The following is a 19274-nucleotide window of genomic DNA, read 5'->3' on the forward strand; positions in this document are numbered from 1 at the left end:
GCTGTCCTGGGGGCTTTGCCACCTGTGGTGATGCTGGAGGTGACACAGGCCGGGCCAGAGCCACCAGAGCCACGAACTTCCTGCTGGGTTCCCACCCAGCCTGGATACAACCCCTCCAGTGTTCATTAGCTCCCATTAATTAAATCATTGCGTGGTAATTAGCTCACCATGGGGGAGGGATGGGCTTTGCACCTGGGCTGGCAAGGAGTTGGTCCCACCAGAGCTGCTCCTGACCAGCAGCAGCACAGGTTGATATTCCAGCAGGAATCCAGGGTTGATCCATCATGTTTGTCCCAGGTCTGGGATTTTTAGAGGCTTCTGATTCTGTATTTGATATAATTTGGGGCACCAAACATTTGGGGTCCTCAACAGGCCACAGAGCCTTGCCAGGATCCTGTGTGTGCAGCCAGTCGTGTCCCTGCACCCCTGGGGGACACCCCAAAACAGCCCAGCAAGGAGAGGGCATTGAAAGACCCCCAAATCTGCTCCAAATCTTGGTGAGCCCATGCAGAAACACCCCTGGAAGGAGATGGAGATGGATCAGAGGCACCACGTGCTGGAAACCACCCCAGGGTTGGCAGGGGTGGCACCAGGAGGCTCAGCTGTGCCAGTCCTGCTTGGCTGGCAGGAGCTGCGGCAAAGCCAGCCTGGAGTTGGAGATGGAATTACACTTTTCCAAGATCCAGCAAAAGGGATTTGGGCTGTTGAGAGGAGGCAGGGAATCCTTCAGTAGCTGCTGGACTCTTGCAACAGCTGTGGAGACCATGAGGAGAGGCACGAGGGCTGATTTAGGAGCTGGAAGATGCATCCCTACGGATGGGAGTCTGTCCAGAGGTAATCTATGTGTAAGGTAATTTCCGAAGGCAGCAGGACTCGATGCAGCTCTTAATAGGACAATCTCATGTGATAAATTACCAGACCCAACTAATCTGCATGGTAAATTTCTTGCATGAGAAATAAATATCCTCAATTCACCAGAGAAGCGCTTTCCTTCCGAGGATTTCATTAAAGACATCAAGCTGCCTGATTTGCATGTTATGATTCCTGGTACGAGCAGCTCCGGAGAGCTCGTGGAGAGCCCAGCGCTGGAGAGATTCCAGAGGGGAAAACAGAGCAGGACCAGGGCACCCGAGAGGGTGGGCATGGCGCTGCCACCCAGCCTGCTGTCACCTCAGCAGAGGCACAGCGGGCACTGCAGGGCTGTCACTGGTGTCCCCAGAGCTGGAGGCAGCAGGGATCCCGTGGGGAAAATGCCTCCTGTATGCCATGGCAGTGGCAGGGAATGGAGGGAGCAAGGAGAGGGGATGGCAGGGTAGTCCCTGATCCCATGCCGTCCCCAGGGATGTTCCTGGGGTCGCAGATCCTTGGGGACACACAGAACAGATCCTTGATCCCCCCACCGTCCCCAGGGATGCTCCCAAGGGAGGACATCACAAACACACAGAGCCAGGCTGCTGCTCAATCCCTCGGGGTTCCCTCATCATGCCTGATCCCCTGGGATGCTCCTGAGGGAAGACAGCTCTGCAGGCACACGGAACCAAGCTGGGATGCTCCCATCCCCAGGGATGCTCCGGGGGGATGGGTCCCTGATCACACACAGAGCCAGGCTGGTGCCCAATCTCCCGCAGTCCCCAGGGATGGCTCCCGAGGGGGGATGACTCCACGAACACACAGCCCCAGGCTGGTCCCCAGTCCTTCTGGAGTGCCTCATCACACCTAGTCCCCCGGGATGCTCCTCAGGGAGGTTGGCTCCACACGCTCGCAGAGCCAAGTGATCCCGCCGTGATCCCCAGGGATGCTCCCGAGGGTTCAGCTCCGGGCAGAGGCACCGCCAGGAACCCGCCGAGCTCGGGGCCAGAGCCCTGCCGAGCCCGTTGCCCACCTGGCCCTCGGCGAACGCCAAGAGCCGCTCCGGTGGCTGCGGAACCGCTGCGGGAAGGAAAGGGCGGTCGCCATGGAAACGCTGCCAAACTGGGAGAGCGGCTCCTTCCCTGGAAACATGGCGGGAGCTCCTCCGACCACCGGCCAGGATGAAGTGGGGCTGCTCCAGGAGGGCGGGGGGACAGCGAGCCCCTGCCCAGAGCCCCCCAACACGGGGGAAATGCACCAGGGCCACTGCCATGCTCAGGAGGGGATCTGGGGAGCAGCGGTGAGGATGACGAGGATGAAATGTTTGGAGAGACAGTGCCCTGGCTGGGAATCACAAGGTGATGCCACCAAGCCTGGCTGGGAACTGCAGGGTGATCCCACCAAGCCCAGCCAGCCCCGGGCACAGCACACTGTCCTCCCAAAAACCTCCCTCATGGGCACAGCCAGGCCCTGGGGAAGGTCCCTCCTGTCCCTGCAGTGGGGACACGCCGGGGGACACACGGCAGCACCGAGCTGGGAGGGATTGGTGCACCCTGAGCCTCTCACCCACAGCACCGATGCACCCAGAGCCATCCCCGACCCTGCACGGCCAAAGCATCCCAGAGCCTCCTCGGCCATCAGCACCAGCCCTCCCCTCTCCAAGGATTACTCTGTTTCTAAACTCGTTAACTTTTAATTACAACCTTCCCACTGCCTGAGCGGGCTGGCTCCGCGCCACCGACAGCTCTATTAAAATTCAATTTCTGCCCATCATAACTAATTTTGGTCCTTTGCCTTCTCACCAGCAGCCTCCACTGCCAGGCAAGACAGCCAAACCCTCATCTCCATACTCTAAATCCCCACGGAGCCTCGGGCAGAGCCAAGGGATCCCAGCAGGTTCACTGGGAGCCCGGCGGGGATTTGCAGGGCGGATTCTCCGCTCCATTGGCTGCGCTGGGTTTGTTTGGGTTTTCCCCACGTGTTTGGTTGGTTGGTTGGTTGGTTTCTCGCTTCCTTCCCTAATCCTTTCTGGCTGGATGCTGGGGCTGGGGGCTGAGGGCTCTGGGGGAGGGGAGTCACCTTGGAGCAGAGATGCAGGGATGCAGGGGTGCAGGGATGCAGGGGTGCAGGGATGCAGGGGTGCAGGGATGCAGGGATGCAGGGATGCAGGGGTGCAGGGGTGCAGGGATGCAGGGATGCAGGGATGAAGGGATTAGGAGCTGCTGGGCATCCCAGAGCACACACACCAGTGCTCACCCCTTTCCTACAGAAGGGTAAACTGAAGCATGGATCAAACCCAGGAGAAACTCATGAGAAGAAGTCAAAATCCCCATTCTGGGTTTGGAAGTGTCCCCCAGGCATCCCAACCCATTTTCAGGACAGAGCAGGGCCCGGGATCAGGGTCCTGACACCTTTCTCCTGCCTGGGAAAGAGCTGCATTCCTGACAGCAGTGAGCTGTGGGAACTGGGGGGCTCAACAGGTCTCTGAACTTCCACATCAGGATGAGAGATGAGGGATAAAGGTGTCCCACAGGGCACCCAGGCCCCTCTGAGGGCATTGCAGAGCTGCAGCCACCACAGCTCGGGAGGGGACAGGACAGTCCCCAGTGTCCCCAAGGACGGCCCGGGCTCCAGGATCCCAGCACGGCACACGACGTCACCCAGCCACTCTCTCTGCGTTCCCGGCATCCCGGAGCAGCCCCGCGTTGCTACAGCAACACGAAGCCTTTGGATTCGATGCCTGGGAAGGGGGAACGGCTTGTCTCGACCTGAATTATTGATTAAAACAGAGAGGATGACACACACGCTCAGAGGAGACGGCGAGAGGTGCCCGCCTTGATTTCAAGGCCAGCTCCAAGGGGCCGGAGTCGCTCTGTGCCAGGATCAGTTGGCACACGGGCTGGATGCCGGGATCTGGGCACTCTCTCACACCACCCTGCCTTGCCCCTTCCCGGTCCGGCTGCTCCCAGGGAGCCACGGGCGGGCTGTGATCCGCAGCCCGGTGTTAAGGTGTTAATCCGCTTGTGCAAACACCTCCTCCCCGGTGTTGACCTGCTTAAATTCCCCGTTTGCTCTGCAAACAGAGCCGGCAGCTCCCCGACTGCCAAGCGCTGCCTCTGTGCTGCTCCCAGGATGGCAGCCCTGGCAATGGCACCTGCCAGGGACCAGCGTGCCGAGAAGGATTTGCTCCGGATGCTCGGGAAGATTCTGAATCCCTGAATCGCTGAGGCTGGAAAAGACCTCCAAGGTCATCGAGTCCAAACTGTGAGCGACCCCCAGCCCAGAGCACTGAGTGCCACATCCAGGTGTTCCTTGGGATGGGGACTCCAAACCTCCCTGGGCAGCCCGCTGTGATCCTGCCTGCCCACCCTCTCCGGACTCACCGGTATTCCAGGGAGAACTTGGTGAGCTCCCGGCTGTTGTGCAGCCACTTGAACTCGAGGGGCCAGCTGCCCTCGGCCATGCAGGTCAGCACCAGCCGGTTCCCCTCCAGGTGCACTTGGCTCCTCACCGGCTCCGTCTTGAAGTACGGGGAGACATCGTCTGTGGAGAGAGGAGGGAGAGGGATCAGGGATATACATCCTGCCGTTCCCATGGAGCACTCAGCACTGCTGTCCCTGCTTTTGTCAGGGGATGGAGCAAAACGGTCTTTAAGGTCCCTTCAAACCCGAACCATTCCATGATTCTGTTGGAATCACCACTCTGTTGGCATCACCACCTCGCCATCCCCTGCCCCAGCCAGGCCACCCAGCCCCCTTCCCTGCCCCTTGCCCCTCCCTGAGCCCTTCCAGCAGCCCATCCACAAGGGCTCAGCCCGCTGCAGGTTTATCTAAGCTGCCTCTTTGCTTTATTCCCGGCTCCCTTTGTAGCATCTCGGAGCTTTTAACTCGGGGGGTGAAGGGGCGGAGGGGCTGCGAGCGGAGCGAGGCAGAACCACTTACTCCTCTCCTGTTTTATTTGCTAAGTAAAACTATAAATCGAACCACACAGCTCCATTTTCTGCTTAACAAATGGAAGCCCTTTTACTTCAAAGGCACATTCATATTCCCCAGCAGCTTTCAAGTGCACGTTCAATCACAGCTCTGGGTTTTTTCTTTGGGGTAGGGCTTTGCTTTCTTGTCTGCTTGAGCTGAATTCCTGCCGTGGATCCCCGAGCTGTGAGCTGCACCGAGGCAGTGCCCACCACCGTGGGGGTGTGACAGGAGCTTGTGGGAGCTCAGAGGCACCCAGAGACACCCAAAGACCCCACAGGGGTTCCTCTCCTCAGTCCCAGCTCCTGCACACCCAGATGGAAATGCCCAATGCACTTACACCGTCCTGCCTGGCAAAGGAGAGGGCACGGCACTGCTGGATGCCAGGCCAGTCATTAGGAGAAGGAGCAGCTTGTGTCTCGTTAATTTAATTTTCCTCTCTGACCTTCAGCAACGCTGGCTAGAAGGGGCAGCCTCACTCATCCTGGTGTCCCTGCCTCAGGTCCAGGGTGGATCTGGACATTGGGGCATCAGGGCATGGCAGCCCAGCATGGCCAGGGTGGCACAGGGGCAGAGTGGTGCCCAGTGGCAGCTCAGTGCCCTGGTTGTGGAGTTTGGCACCACTGCTCTGACCACCACTGACCCATGGCCACACTGTTCCCTGGCCTGGAGAGCTCGTGGCAGCCCTGCAGCTCTCAGGATGCCCCAGGAGTGGGGACACAAGTGTCCTAGGGCTCACGGGAACATCCCAGTGCAGGATCTGTGTCACCTGTGCCTAGGGGTGGCCACATGTGTCGCCACCACAGCATGGCAGGAGCTTGACCTGCAGGGCCGAGGCTTCGCCCACGCCGCCCTGGACACCTCGAGATTATGGCAGTGCCCAGATGGGGACATGGCACAGCCAGATGGCAGCTCTGGATCCAAACACCTCCTGCATGAAACCAGTAAATGAACCAGACTGGGGTCCTCTGGCTGTGATGCAGCTGCGGGGAGGATCCAAGCACGGCACAAGGGCTGATCCCCAGGGAATGCTGATCCCATGGGCTGTGCTGACGGGGTCCAGCTGATGGCACAGTACGACTGAGACCTGCTGTGCCCAGCGCAGCCCCAGCACCCAACCAGCACCCGGTGACTGAGAGGCATCTGGGAGGTGTCCTGGAGGTGCCTGGGAGGTGTTCGGGAAGCATTTGGGAAGCGTTTGGGAAGTGTTTGGGAAGCAGGGTGCTGCTGGCGCACCTTCCCCTGGGCCCGCCCGCCGTTTGCTTCCATCCTAATTTGATTTTAAGCAGCTAAGGCTCATCACGCTTTGAAGCGCCCGAGCCATCTGTTCTGCATTAAGGGGTGAAAAACGGCGCAGAGGAGGAGAGGCGGCTCCTAATTCCACACGGATCGTTCCGTGGTGATCCGCCCGCGAAGGTCACGGCGCCCACGAGAGTCAAACCCACCCCAACCACGGCGGGGGACAGCAGGGATGAGGGTCCTGGGGGTCCCTTGGGAGGCCTGAAGGTGGCACCGAGCTCTGGGCTGCCTCTGGTGGAATTCCTCTCCTCCTGGGAGCCCTGTGCCCCTCCAAGGAGCCCAACCCAGTGCCAGGGGCAGCTGGAGGAGAGGTGGGATCCAGGGAGTGGCTCGTTAATTCCGAGGTCTCCACAGAGGCCTCCAGGGACAAGACCAGGTGTTCTTGGTGTTCATCTACCCAGCGCTTCCCAGGGGATGCCCACAGCAGCTGCTGGAGGGGAGAAGAGTGGGGGACTCAATGCTGAGCAGGGCTGCCCCCCTTGCCTCCTTCTGCAGCCCTCCTGCCTCAGTTTCCCTCTCGAGCAGCACCAGCCATGCCAGCTCTGCTGTCTGGGGACAGCTCCTCTCTCCCACCATCCATGACAAGCCGTGGCACCACCAAATCCATGGTCATGGAGCTCCCACCACCTCATCACAGAGGATGGGAGCTGCCTTTCCCCCGGCCCCGGGCTCAGGGGGGTTCCCAGTGGGTGACAGCCACGTCCCCCCCAAACGAAGGGTCATTACTGCTCATTCCGCCTCTCTCCCATCTGTTGTGACTGTTTACACTCCACTTGCTAATTAGAGGCTAATTAGGTGGTGCAGAAATTCATCACTTTCCAAACACAGGCGGCGGCGAGGGGCGTCTCCGGGAACATCTGCACATCTGCCGGCGGCGCGGGACGGTGCGGAGCTCCCGTGCCATCCCCTGCCGCGCCATCCCCTGCCAGCAGTGTCCCCTGCACACAGAAAGGTGCCACCAAACCCCTTTGTCCCCATCCTGTCCTCAGCTCTGCCGCCGGGGCTGAGCCGAGCTGCCGTCAGTGTCGGATGGGATTCCAAGAGCTGGCAACAAGAGGGACAGGGACAGCTCTCCCCCTCTAATGCCAGGGCCTGGCACGGCACTAATCCCGCCTAATGGGATCACAATCTTGGCCCCTGCACTTTAGTTACATCAGGGCCGGCGGGGCTTTAGAGCCGGAGCGGGCGCGGATGTAGGGCAGGGCTCCCGAAAGAGCCGTAATGGATCCTAATTCCCGGGCCTAATGGGCGAGCTGGGAACTAAGCTCCCCTCTCCCGGGCTTCAAATCCCTCTTGATGGGAAGGGACGGCGAGTTTTAAGCCCCGAGGAATCCCGGAATGCCTGCCAAGGGCACGGCTCTGCCTGGCAGCTGCTGGCAGGGGGAGGGTGGGATGGAGGGTGCAGCCCCTTCCTCTCCCCTTCCCCCTCAGAGGCGACATGAGGATGGGGACAGGAGACCCACAATTACAATTTTCCCTTCCTCGGCCACCCCTGAAGCACCAGCGGCTCGTGGGACACGCAGGTCCCTTCCTGCCTGGCACCACGATCCCAGGGACAACACCGACCCCTCCCTGCCTGTGTTCAGCGCAAGGTCACCTCCCTCTGCCCCTTAGGGACAGGGGTGACATCCAGCCACTCCCCTCCCCAGGTCACCCACTGGAAGGTGATCAGCCCAGTGCCCATTCCTGCTAATTACCATGAATCAGCAGGGTGCCCCAGGAACCCCAACCGAGCCAGTGCCCACAGGGATGTCCTGAACCCACCCACCTTCACCCAGGTACCCAACAGAGCCCAACCACCACCCAGCCCAGCACCTGCCTCAGGGACAACACCTCCATCCTCTTCCTCCTTCCCAACAGCCCTGCCTTGGTCCCACCAGGATGTGGCCAGCACAGCTCTGTGAAGTGCCCACTCCACTGCCCACACCCCGCCTGGACCACAAGGAGGGGACAGAGCCATGTCCCTCCTCCCCCAAAGCTTCCCAGGGCTCCCCCATCCTTCCCGGGGCATCACCACCCAAAAAGCAGGATGGCAGCCTGGAAAGGAGGATGGCAGCCTGGAAAGGAGGGTGCCAGCCCAGTAAGGAAGGTGACAACCCTCCAGGAATGCTGGCATGGCCACCTGGCAGTGCCACCGAGCAGCTCCCGCTCCGGCCCCCCCAGCCCCCCCCAGCACGGGGAGATGGAGCTAAATCTCTTCGGCATCAGACTCTCGCTGTCTCCGCAGCACGAAGAGATTAAAAAACAATAAAGAGAAAGCGAAACCCTCCGCTATAATTACCAGCCTTTAGCCGCCAGCGGAGGCAGGAGGGAGGGAGGCAAGGAAAGAGGGGGGAAAAGAAACAGAGGAGAAGAAGAAATCCACTAAAATTTTAATAGGAACCACTGCATTTAATTTAACGACACATTTTTTCAATTACCAGAATAATTGTTTTATTCATAAAACGAGTTTCAATAAGAGGGTAATTTTCCTTTGTTTTTATTATTCATTTGTGGAACATATTCGCGGCGCGGTTCCCCGGCGCCGCCGCAGCCGCGCCACATCTGGGGGGCTGGGGAGGGGGGAACGTCACCCAGGCCCCCCAAAACAGCACCCATGGGGCGCCACAACCTCCCTGAGCACCCCAGCGGGGTCACAGCCTCAGCTGGGTGCAAGGAGAGGTGGCCCCAGGGGATCCATCCTGGCTAAGGGGCATTGAGGACATGGTGGCCCTGGTGACAAGTGAATCCCTGCCCAAGGAGCCACCCTTTGGCTAAATCCCATTCGCAGCTTGTCGCCTGCCAGGTGTGGTTGGGAAGCATCGATTTTGCCATGGATGCTGGTAAAGCCACCAGCTGGGTCAATTCCATGGCACACGTGTGGCACGAGAGCCGCCGTGACACGCCAGCACTGCCCCGGTGCTCCCGGTGTCCCCAGGCAGGGCCCTCCCGGTGTCCCCGGCGGGCGGGTGGCAGGTGCAGGGGGATTAGTGGCTGTCTCTGCCGCTGCCGGAGCCATTAGTATTCCTGAGACACGGCTCCATCCCCTTCATAAAAAGCAAACACGGAATTGAAATGCCGAGTGCTGCCAGCACCTGGGGAGCCGCGGAGCGCGACGGTGCTGCCGGGAGGGGACCGAGGGGACTGAGGGGACCAGGCACTGGCCGAGGGTGCGGCCGAGAATGATAAATGTGGTTTGGGAACCTTGGCTGAGCCCTGCTCGCCCTCCTGCCAACACCTGGGCAGGTATAGAGCAACCTGAGCCATTCCCTGCAGCCTCTGAGGGGATCCCACTGGGCTGGCAATGGGCCAGGATGGCTCCATCCTCTTCATCCCATTGCCCACCACAGCCAAAATCACAGAGTCATGGGATCCCTGACTGGTTTGGGTTGGGAAAGACCTTAAAACCCATCCAGTCCAGCCCTGGCCATGGGTGTTATCCCAGGTTGCTCCAAGCCCCATCCAATCTGGCCTTGGACACTGCCAGGGATGGAGCAGCCACAGCTTCTCTTGGCAACCTGTTCCAGGGCCTCACCACCCTCACAATAAAGAATTTCTTCCATTAAATCCATCCCATCATCAGTCCTTAGTTCTGATCCCAGCAGAGCTGGCTCTGGAGCAGCCACAGGGACACCCAGCTGTCCCTTGTTCCCCCCGCCAGGCTGGGCTGGTGCCACGGGGCAGCCCTGCTCCCCACTGGCACATGGAGCAGTGCCAAAGGCACCTGGCACAGTCCCACCCACCTCATCCCCAGGGATCAGCCCGGCTGCCCCGCACACCCCCACCCATGGCCTGTCTTTTGATGTGGGTTTTCTTGCCCTTTCCACTAAGAAAAAGACTTATAATTGCAGATGTGACCATTAATCCTCCCAACTTACTTTGTTCCCTTCCTCCCCTGCTTTCCCCTCCCTCCCTTCTCCCCCCACTGAGACCAAGAGCTCTAAAACTCTCCTTCTGGCTATTAATTAAAAGCAACCTCTCCACTGCCGTGAGTGTACTTGCCATAAATTAATAGCAGCCTTCTTAATCAAATCTTATCTCCTCTCCAAGCGGCCGGCGCACGGGGCCGGGTTGGTATCCCAGCCTGCCCAGCCGTGAAATGCAATTCCCAATGCTCCAGTGGCCCTGGCAGCTCTGCTCCGTCCCCTCCTCCCCGGCGCCTGTACCTGTGTGGGTGCAGAGTCACCACCTGGGCCAGGAGGGAGGAGAGGGGCATGGCCACCCGGCACAGAGGTGGCTCCCGGAGGACACGCTCCATTTCTCAGCCATTTACCGCGTTTATCCGCAGCCCCGGCGGACGGCACTCGCCTGCCTGAATTATTTAGGAGGGGTTCGGTGCTCTGAGGTGGTGAGAGCCATGCTGGGAAATTCTCCTGCCAGAGCTGGGGGTGTGGGGAGGCAGCGGGGCCGTGGTGCAGATTTTGGGGGGTCAATTCCTGGATCTGTGAGCTCCCGGTGCTCCAGCTCCCGTGGAAGATTGGGGGACATCATCCCTTCAGTCCCCCAGCCTGGGCACCATTCCTGTCCCACCAGGTTTTCCTTCTCCCAACCCATGCCCCAGCCCTTCCCTCTGAGCTGCCAGTTCTCCAGTCCCAAATGATCCCCAGACAGCAAACATGGGACAGAAGGGAACCTGGACACAGTGCCCTGCAGCTTCTGGGGCTGCTAAATCCAGCCCTCTCCTTTGCCATGTGGGAAAAACAGAGCTGGATGTGGTTTTCCTTCTTGGCAGAGGCTGCCCTGCCTCCCTGGTGGACTGAGCTGGGCACGGGGGGCTCAGGGGTGCCCTGGTGGACTGAGCTGGGTCCCTTCCACAGCACCACGGCCCAGCTGAGCCTGGAGCAGAGAGAAGATGACTGGGGCTGCAGTGGAGCATCACCAAAAAGGAGCTACGAGGGTTTCCAGCTGAAGCAGAGCAGCCTGGACAGCCTCCCTCCATCAGCTCCAATCACACCAGGATCACAGGAATAAAACCACCCTTAGGAAGCGCTGCAGCACCCAGGGATGCAGGAGCATCTCACAGCAGCCACATCCCTCCAGCAGCACAGCCCAGAGCCGTGCCAGGTGCTGTGCCCATCCTGCCCGTGACAAGAAAAGAGCTGGGAGGCTCCAAGGGTTGGCACCCTCCAGCCATCTGCCACCAGCACGCGCCCTGTGCCGACCTTGCTGCCGGAACAATCCGTCTGTGCTCTGCTGCCTCGCTGAGCTGTCGGGCTGCTTGCAGACCTGGGAGCTGCTGCTCTGCCATGGCAAAGAGGCACGGGCAGCAGGAGGGGGCTGCTGGCCTTGGGCATGCTGTCCCCTGGGCTCAGGTCACCTGCCCACCTGGAGGGACACGGCTGGAGATGAGCAGCTCATCTCCATCCAACCCTCTGCTTCCTTGTGCAGCTGCTTTAGCAATTCCCTCACAAGGGAAAAAGGCTTTTTGGGTAGCTCTGGGGATGTGGGGACACCTCCCAGCAAGGATGCAAAGCCTTGTGTCCATTACCCCAGGAGGGCTGGCAAAGGAGGGGAGCTGGAGCTGGTGTTACCACCCCAGAGAGGAGCTGGGCTGGACCTGGCAAAGCCGAGAGCTCTGGCACTGCTGCCCAACTCCCTGCACCTCCCTCGGAGGGGATTTGGGGTTCCCTACATGCCGTAAGCCGATTGCAGAGGTGTGGTAACTGGATTAAGGGGGAGGCTGAGGGAGATGCCGACCTGGAGGAGCTGCTCAGCGGCGCACGGCTCCTGCCCGTGTGACACGGCAGGATTTGCCGAGCTGGAGCTTAAACTGATTTCCTTCCCTTAAGCCTTCGGAAAGGTGAAGCTGCGGGAGGGACGTGGGCTCTGCCCCCTCCTCACCCCGCAAAAACCCTGCAGGGCCCTGGCGTGGGCTGGCAGAGGGGTCATGTCCTCACAGTGATCCCCTCAGCCACCCACGTCCTCACACAGGCACTGGGGGACATCCCCACCTTGGTCCCCACAGCCACCCCTGCCTGTGGCACTGGGTCACATCCTACAGCCACCCTTGCCCGTGGCACTGGGTCACATCCCACAGCCACCCCTGCCCGTGGCACTGGGTCACATGCCAAAGCCACCCTTGCCCGTGGCACTGGGTTACATCCCACAGCCACCCTTACCCACGGCAGTGACAATGGGACCTCCAGCTGACCCTGCTGTGCCTCAGGGAGCAGCACAGTGACCCCAAACCCCTGCAGGGGGCCGTCAGCACCCACCAGCCCCCCGTGGTGATAATCCCCGCTGGCAGCAGGCACCGCTTGGGGCTCTCGGTGACATCCCTGTGGCTAATCCAAGCTGACCACTGCAGGGCACGGCCGGGTGGATGTGGACTCAGCACCCTGGCAGCACCTAGCGCTCCCCAAATCCCCCACGCAGCCATATCCCAGGACAAAGGTGACACTGATGGGGACCACAGCAGTCCCTGTGCAGGGATGCAGGAGCAGCCCCCGAGCGATGCCCCCCAAGCACTGCCCCCCTCCTCCCGCGGTCCTCAGCACAGCATTGGTGTCACCTGCGGGCTGCACAGCAGTTTTGCCGGTGTCACACCTCATCCATCTCTGCTGGAGATCTGCTGCAGCACTTCCCGGCCTCGGGCAGGGGGAAGTGGCCTTGGGGGGGTGATTCCCGGAGCCGGCGGCGCTCAGGAAAAGCCCAGGCAGAGTCCGGGAGCCCCAAACCCAGCCAAGGTGGCCCTGGCACAGAACGTGGCTAGATCTGCCCTGGCACTGCCAGCAGGACTCCCCCTCAGCCAGGGGCTCCGAGTGGAGTTGGCAATGCCCAGCAGGGCCACGGCAACCCCCAGGACAAACGGATGGATGGATGGATGGATGGATGGATGTCCTCCTCCCTCACTGCATCCCGCCAGGCCAGGCCGGTGGGACACCCCAACCACCCCTGCCATCTCCCCTTCCTCCTCCCACATCTGTCTCCAGGCCCATACTTATTTATTTATTTGTTAATTAACTGCTGTTTCCATAACAAACGCTCCAGCTTCTCCCAGCCTCCAACAGCCCTGGGGCTGGATTGTTAACTAGGATTTTAATTTGTTAATTAAAAGCAGGATGGCTCCATAACAAGCTCCTCTTCCACAGCCGGGGCTCTTGGCGGGCTCAGCAGGCCATGGGGAGCTACACCATGCCTGGGTGAACCCCGCCAGGGATGGGGGGTGTGGGAGGGGGGAACCCGGTTCCTGCAGGACAAGGGGTGTTGGAGAAAGGCTCAGGACCCCCCTTCTCCCAGCAGCAGTGCTGGAGATGATGCCACCTCCCTTTGCAGTCTGATTCTGGCAATCCCTTCCCCAAACACCTTAGCAGCTCCCAGCCCATGTCCCCAGCCATCAGAGGGTCCCAAACCTGGTGACAGACCCTCCTCTGCCCACTGCTGCAGAGCCAGGGCTGTGCCAGCGTTATCCCCTCAGGATTCCTATGGACCACAGCCCTGGACAGCCCCTGTGGCACTGGGGACCCAGAGCCAGGTGCACCCTGGTGACAACGCGGGTAAGGTAGGGCTTGAAATGCTCCCGGAGCCAATGGAGAAACATCAGCCCTGGCCGGGAAACAGGGATTTATTCAGCCCCGTGGCTGGGAACAGAGCAGGGCTGTGTGCCTGCCCATCCCTGCCGCTGGAAAAACCAACATTTCCCTCCCGGGAAACCCCAAACCGTCACACACACACGGCCCCGTTGTGTGCTCCAGCCCCGAGCCCGGGGGGCTGACAAGCCGAGCTTTGTGCTCCGAGGCACCGGGCAGCCCCCACGGACCCCGGGAGTCTGATCCCAACCCTGGCCCCAGGGCACGGAGCTCCAAACCCAAACGCATGGAGCTGCCAGGAGCTGGAAGGGACCTGCAGCAAAGGGATGATCCTGGGGGGACAAGAGCCACCCCAGCCCAGGGGACATCCCCAGGGCTGCCCTGCTGCGGGTGGCACAGACATTGTCCTGCTGAGCCTGTCCCCACGCAGGGCACAGCCCTGTCCCCAGCTGGGGATGTTTAACAAGCTCCAGGCTTGACAAAACTCCTTCCCCAGCAAACTCCTTCCGACGGCAGAAATCCTCCAAAGCCCGCGATTACGCAGCTCCGCCGTATCTGGGTCACTGCTGTGAGTCACGGACACCCGGAGAGTGACTCAACGCTATTAGAGGGGCCGGATCCTGCGGCTGATTTTCCCCGGAGAGGCTCCAAAACACCGAGGAAGGGAAGGATCGATGGGCATCACCTCCAGACTCCCCACCAGCCACCAGCCGGAAGCTCCCCGGGCAGGAGAGGGGTCAAAGTGCATCCCCTTTCCAGCACTTCAGCCGTTCCAAACCCCGCTCCCAAAGGCTTTGCAGCCAGGACCGGAGCTGCCTCCCATGGATTTGGCAGGATCAGGTTCCACACGCAGCTGCCCAGCAAGGTGGGGGTCCCAAGAGCCCGGACCTCATCCCCAGGATGGTCCCCGCACTCGGTGGGGGTGGGTGACACACGAGCCCGGGGCAGCACGGGGCAGCACAGCACAGCACAGCTCAAGGCTGGATTTGGCCCAATGGAACATGCTGAGTGCATCCTCGAGGAATTCCTGGAAGGACACCACAGTCCGGCGCTATGGAAATTCCTGGGGTCACAGCGCCCGTAAAGGTGTCGGAAAGCAAAGCCACCACAGCACCTGAGATGTCCCTCCCGCTAGGGACACCCGATTCCCACCTCCCCCGGCCCCGCAGGATGCTCAGCAGACGGACAGACACACAAACAAACAGCCTCCTCCCCGACTCCCCCCGAGAATCCCAGCAAGGCAGCGTTTCCCAACCGAAAAAACGGCGGGGAAAGAAAAACAGAAGAGAGAAACCACAAGAAAAACCCCACTCAGCCCTTCCCAAGGGCACTGACGCAATCGAGTCGCCAGCCCCGCGGGATGGAAAACGCTCTGCCAGCTCCCACCCTGCCCGTGCCAGGCGGGATGAAGGCGCTGGTGGCCAGAGTCCCCCTCCCCACGGCACGGCCCCGAGCCAGCGGGCACCGGGCACTCGCCCATTTACTGGGGTGTTGCCCAGACATCCTTTTTCCTAAGTATTAATTAGTCATTGCATTGCTCACTTGAAACAGAAATAGCTGTAGCATGACAGCGAACATGAGTTTTCCTTGGAAAAGCTTTTCTTTCCAAAGCTTTTCCTCCCCAGACAGCACTGTTCGCGGGTGGGGGAAGAACTGGCAGCCTGGCATTCCCCCCCAGCCAGCCCTGAATTTCCAGGGCAGCTCAGCAAACTCTGGTCATCGCATTTATTCACACACTTGTGGCTCTCCCAGCCAGAGGGGCTTTTCCAGCCAACGCCGCGCCAGCGATTCCAGCCTGACGTGAAGCTTATGGGGAGAAGCCAAGCGAGCGAGACTCCCCCGGCGCCCCGGGGGAAAGGCTCCGGCAGCTCCGTGCCCTGCTTCCCGCACGCGTCTTGCTTCCACCGCCCTCTGCCCGCCCTGCGAATGAGCAACGCGGAGACAAGGGGGTGATGAAGGCACCCATCACCTCCCTCCCCGCCGGGGCCGGGTGCCGAGCGCTTCCCGGTGCTCAGCCGGCGGGGAGGGCTCTCCCAACGGCGGCACGGCTCGGAATGAAACATCCCACCCTAATGAGTTGATTTTATTAGTTTGCGAATGCATCGAGAACTCATTATCAAAATAAACATCAGTGCACTCCACCGAGCACGGCGCCGCACGCCCCGGCAGCTCCGCAGCTGGGGCCGCGCGTGGCTCCCGCCCCGGGACACCCCGCGGGTCCCCTTCGTGCCCCGGCACCGACCGGGGGGGCAGGGCAGAGGTGCCCACCCGGCCAAGACCCTCATTGCACGGGGTTCGCTCCTTCCTTTCGCTGCGGGGCTCCAGGTTGGCACCTGGGGTGGGACAGCTCCCAGCTCCTGCCACCCCGACAGGTCCCCTGGGAGCTGCTCGGTGCTGGAAGCAGCACTGAGAAATCCCCACAGCACCCCCGGGAGCCTGTGCAGCACCCAGTGCTGGAGCACGGGAGGGTCGGCAGGTCCCGAGTCCCCCGGGGACAGCCAGGGCCGGAGGCAGCGCCGAGCCCCTCTGGGCAGGGCTGTGGTGGGACGCGGGGGCACAGCGGGAGCATTGTCCGGCTCGGCAGGACGCGCTCCCTTTGGAAGCAGCAGCTAATCCCATTTCATCCCCCTTCACGGCCATCAGCTGTTTTTCAGGCATGCAGGAGGCGGGGTGCTGAAACCAGAGCTATTGTGCCCGCCGGTCCCAGCCCCCTCCGGCCAGCCAGCCCGCCATCCATCCATCCATCCATGCCGGCCCCACGCTGGGCCAGGAGCCGGCAGTATGTCCACATCCTGCTCCATCCCCAACCAGCCCTTTATGGACTGCCAGGAGCTGGGGATGCCAGATCCATGCAGGACCTCGTCACCTCCTTCCCAGCTCTCAGCCTGACCCCTGGCAAGGAGGAAGGGAAGGAGGAGGAGGGGAAACGCCGAGCATCCCACCCTGCAGAGACCCACGGGAACAGCCACCCGCAGCGCCCTGCGCTCGATTGCTCCCTGCTGGGGGACACGGGCTCCCGGAAGGAACAGAAATGTCCCCATAAAACCCCAGCACTGCCCAGCCCGTGCCCCAGATTCAGCCTGGGTTCCTCACCCAGTCAGTGACCTGCGAGCATGTGTGTCCCCCAGGCTCACACTTGTCCTGGGAAAATGCCCTCTGCATCCAGTAATTCCCGATTAAGGGGGTCCAAGCATTTTCCTTCATCAAGGGGATGAAGGATACCTATCACTGGCAGGTCCACAACCCACGGCCATCCTGCTGGCCTCAGGGGACAGCCAGAGTCCTCCCACATCATGTGTCCCTATTCCATACAAAGCCCAAGGGACGCAGATCCAAGCCAGGGGTATCAGGATCCTGCCAGACACCCCAACCCCTCCCAGCTTTGTGCACCCCAATGTCTCAGAGAAACCTCTCCAGGGACCAGCGATCCCACAGACAAATCCCCATCCCACTCCCTGCCCTGGCAGGACCCCGGTGCTGCTGTGCTCCCTGCATGGAGCCGGGAGGGCTCAAGGTTACAGCCGAGGACTCGCAGGTTGTGGGCTCACCCAGCAGTGCAGAAAGCAATTAGCTACCAGGGCTAAAATTAGCTCAGCGGCTTCTTCTGCTAATGGTCAAACTCATCAAGGCTTCCCCACACCCGGGGCCTCGGCAGGGACAGGGAGGGAGGGATGGGAGCTGAAGGAATAGCTCACGTGTGCCTGGGTCCCCTTCCCGCTGTACCCAGTGCCACCAGGCAGCAGGACACCGGCCAGCTCCATAGTCCCCTTCCCACTGTCCCCACCACCACCCCTGCCTTGTGCCTCAGTTTCCCCCCAGCTGCCCAGGCTGCAGGGAAGCTCCCAGCATGCTCAGGAGCTGCCATGTGTCAGGGTGGACAGTGGGGGCAATGACGGCTGGCAGGGAGGGAGTGTGGCTTCAGCACAGGGGACACCAGCATTCCTGGAATCGCCACCGTGCCATCCCCGTGGCCAGCCGGGATGCCCAGCTGCTGGCATGCAGCAGCAGCTGATCCTTGGGCCTTCCGAGAGTCATGGAATGGTTTGGCTTGGAAGGGGCTTAGAGCTCGTCTTGTCCCACCCCTGCCATGGGCAGGGACACCTTCCAGCAGACCGGGTTCCTCCAAGCCCCATCCAACCTGGCCTTGGTCCCATTCCTCAGCCCACGGTGATGACACTGATCCACACGGGAAGGTGACACCCCAGAGCATCCAGTCACAGTGTCCCCACGGATGTCCCTGCTCGAGGCCGAGAGCCCCCACGCCCCAAGTCTCCATTCCTGGGGGCCCCATGAGAGCAGAGAGACAAAGGGGGCTGGGGACCAGCTGCAGCCCGGGAATGTCCCCTGCCCTCGGCCCCCGTTCCCAGGGATCAGGTTTCCCAGTTCCCAGGCAACCCGAGCCCGGCATGGCTTTCCAGGCAGGCATTCCTGCACCCCCGGGGCTGGGGGCGAGGGGAGGGTGGGGAGGGGGCCACCAAGGGGGCCACTGCCTGCCCTGGGCACAGGCAGGTGCTGCGAGTCAGGCTGGGCAGAGGGGCTATAAGGTGTGGCAGCACCGGGAGAGGGGTGCAGGATGTACCCCCAAAGCTGGGAGTGGGACATGCACCCCAAACCCACAGAGGGTGCTGAGGGCAGTGCCCATGCCAGTGGCATCGCCAGCATGCCTGGGGTGTGAGGGATGCCAAGTGGGGTGTGAGGGATGCCAAGCGTGGCCAGCGTGTCAGGGAGCTGCTGGCAGCACATTCCTGCCTGCTGGCAGGGCACAGAGTGGCAGGAACTCCCCCCAAGGCTGGATCCACCTCCCTGGATGGCAGGAACGCAATAAAGAGCAGCAGCCGTGGGGATGAGGGTGGTCCTTGGCATCATCACCACATCTGACTGTTCCTGCCCCCATGCCCTTTCCAGCAGCTCCATGCCACGCTCCACTGCACTGGCAGAGAAGCTCCAGGACACCCCACTGCCCCAGCGCCCATCACTCTGGGTCATCCCAGCCCCACAGAGCTGCTGGATCCCCCCAGGGCTGCTGGATCCCTTCGGGAGCTTTGGAGCCCCAAGGCCCAGTGCCATGTGGCACCGGTGGAGCACCAGAGCCACCAGCCCTGGCACAACCGCGGGCACGGCGGGGGCTCGGCTCACCCTTCGTTAGCACAATCACATCACCACTGACAGCAGCATATTTCTCCCCGGCCGTTTCTCACCCAGCCACACGCCAGCCACTCGCTAACGAGCTCGGGGCAGTAACGAGGGCTCAGAGGGGAGGGCACCCTCCTCTCACCCACCCACCCAGCACCCACAGGGTTCTGCTCCCACCCGGCGCTGCCCCACGGGGTCGTACCGACCCCAGGCACTGCCTGTGCTGCCGCTGCAAACATCAGCACACCCCCAAACCAGTTTGTGTAGGGCCTACAGTAATGTGAGTGTGGCTGGAGCTCATCCCCAGGCAGGAACCTGCCACAGGCACGGGCTGGGGACAAGGACACGGTTCGTGGAGTGGCGGAGGCAGGGTCACCCCTCATCACAGCACCCGCCAGCCTCCCTCCGCCCGGTTTAATTATCAGCGTTTTCCCAGGTTCTCAAGCAGCCAAGCATCCGCCTGCTCCCTCCTTCCCGCTCTCCTCCAGCTCCTGCGTGTGCTCCCGCTGGGCGG

The 19274-nt window shown here is 61.3% G+C and overlaps 1 protein-coding gene across 1 annotated transcript in view; it reads right to left on the bottom strand.

Annotated features, from left to right (window-relative positions):
• SDK2 (sidekick cell adhesion molecule 2) overlaps positions 1 to 19274 on the bottom strand; it is a 45588-nt gene that overhangs the window by 22547 nt on the left and 3767 nt on the right. Inside the window, exon 2 of the mRNA XM_085077402.1 lies at positions 4233 to 4392. Within this exon, the coding sequence (XP_084933528.1) occupies positions 4233 to 4392 (160 nt within the window). The remainder of the gene's footprint in view (positions 1 to 4232; positions 4393 to 19274) is intronic.

The sequence above is a fragment of the Lichenostomus cassidix genome, chromosome 18, assembly GCF_008360975.1.
Source record: "Lichenostomus cassidix isolate B80296 chromosome 18, HeHo_3.0, whole genome shotgun sequence".
Lineage (NCBI taxonomy): Eukaryota > Metazoa > Chordata > Aves > Passeriformes > Meliphagidae > Lichenostomus > Lichenostomus cassidix.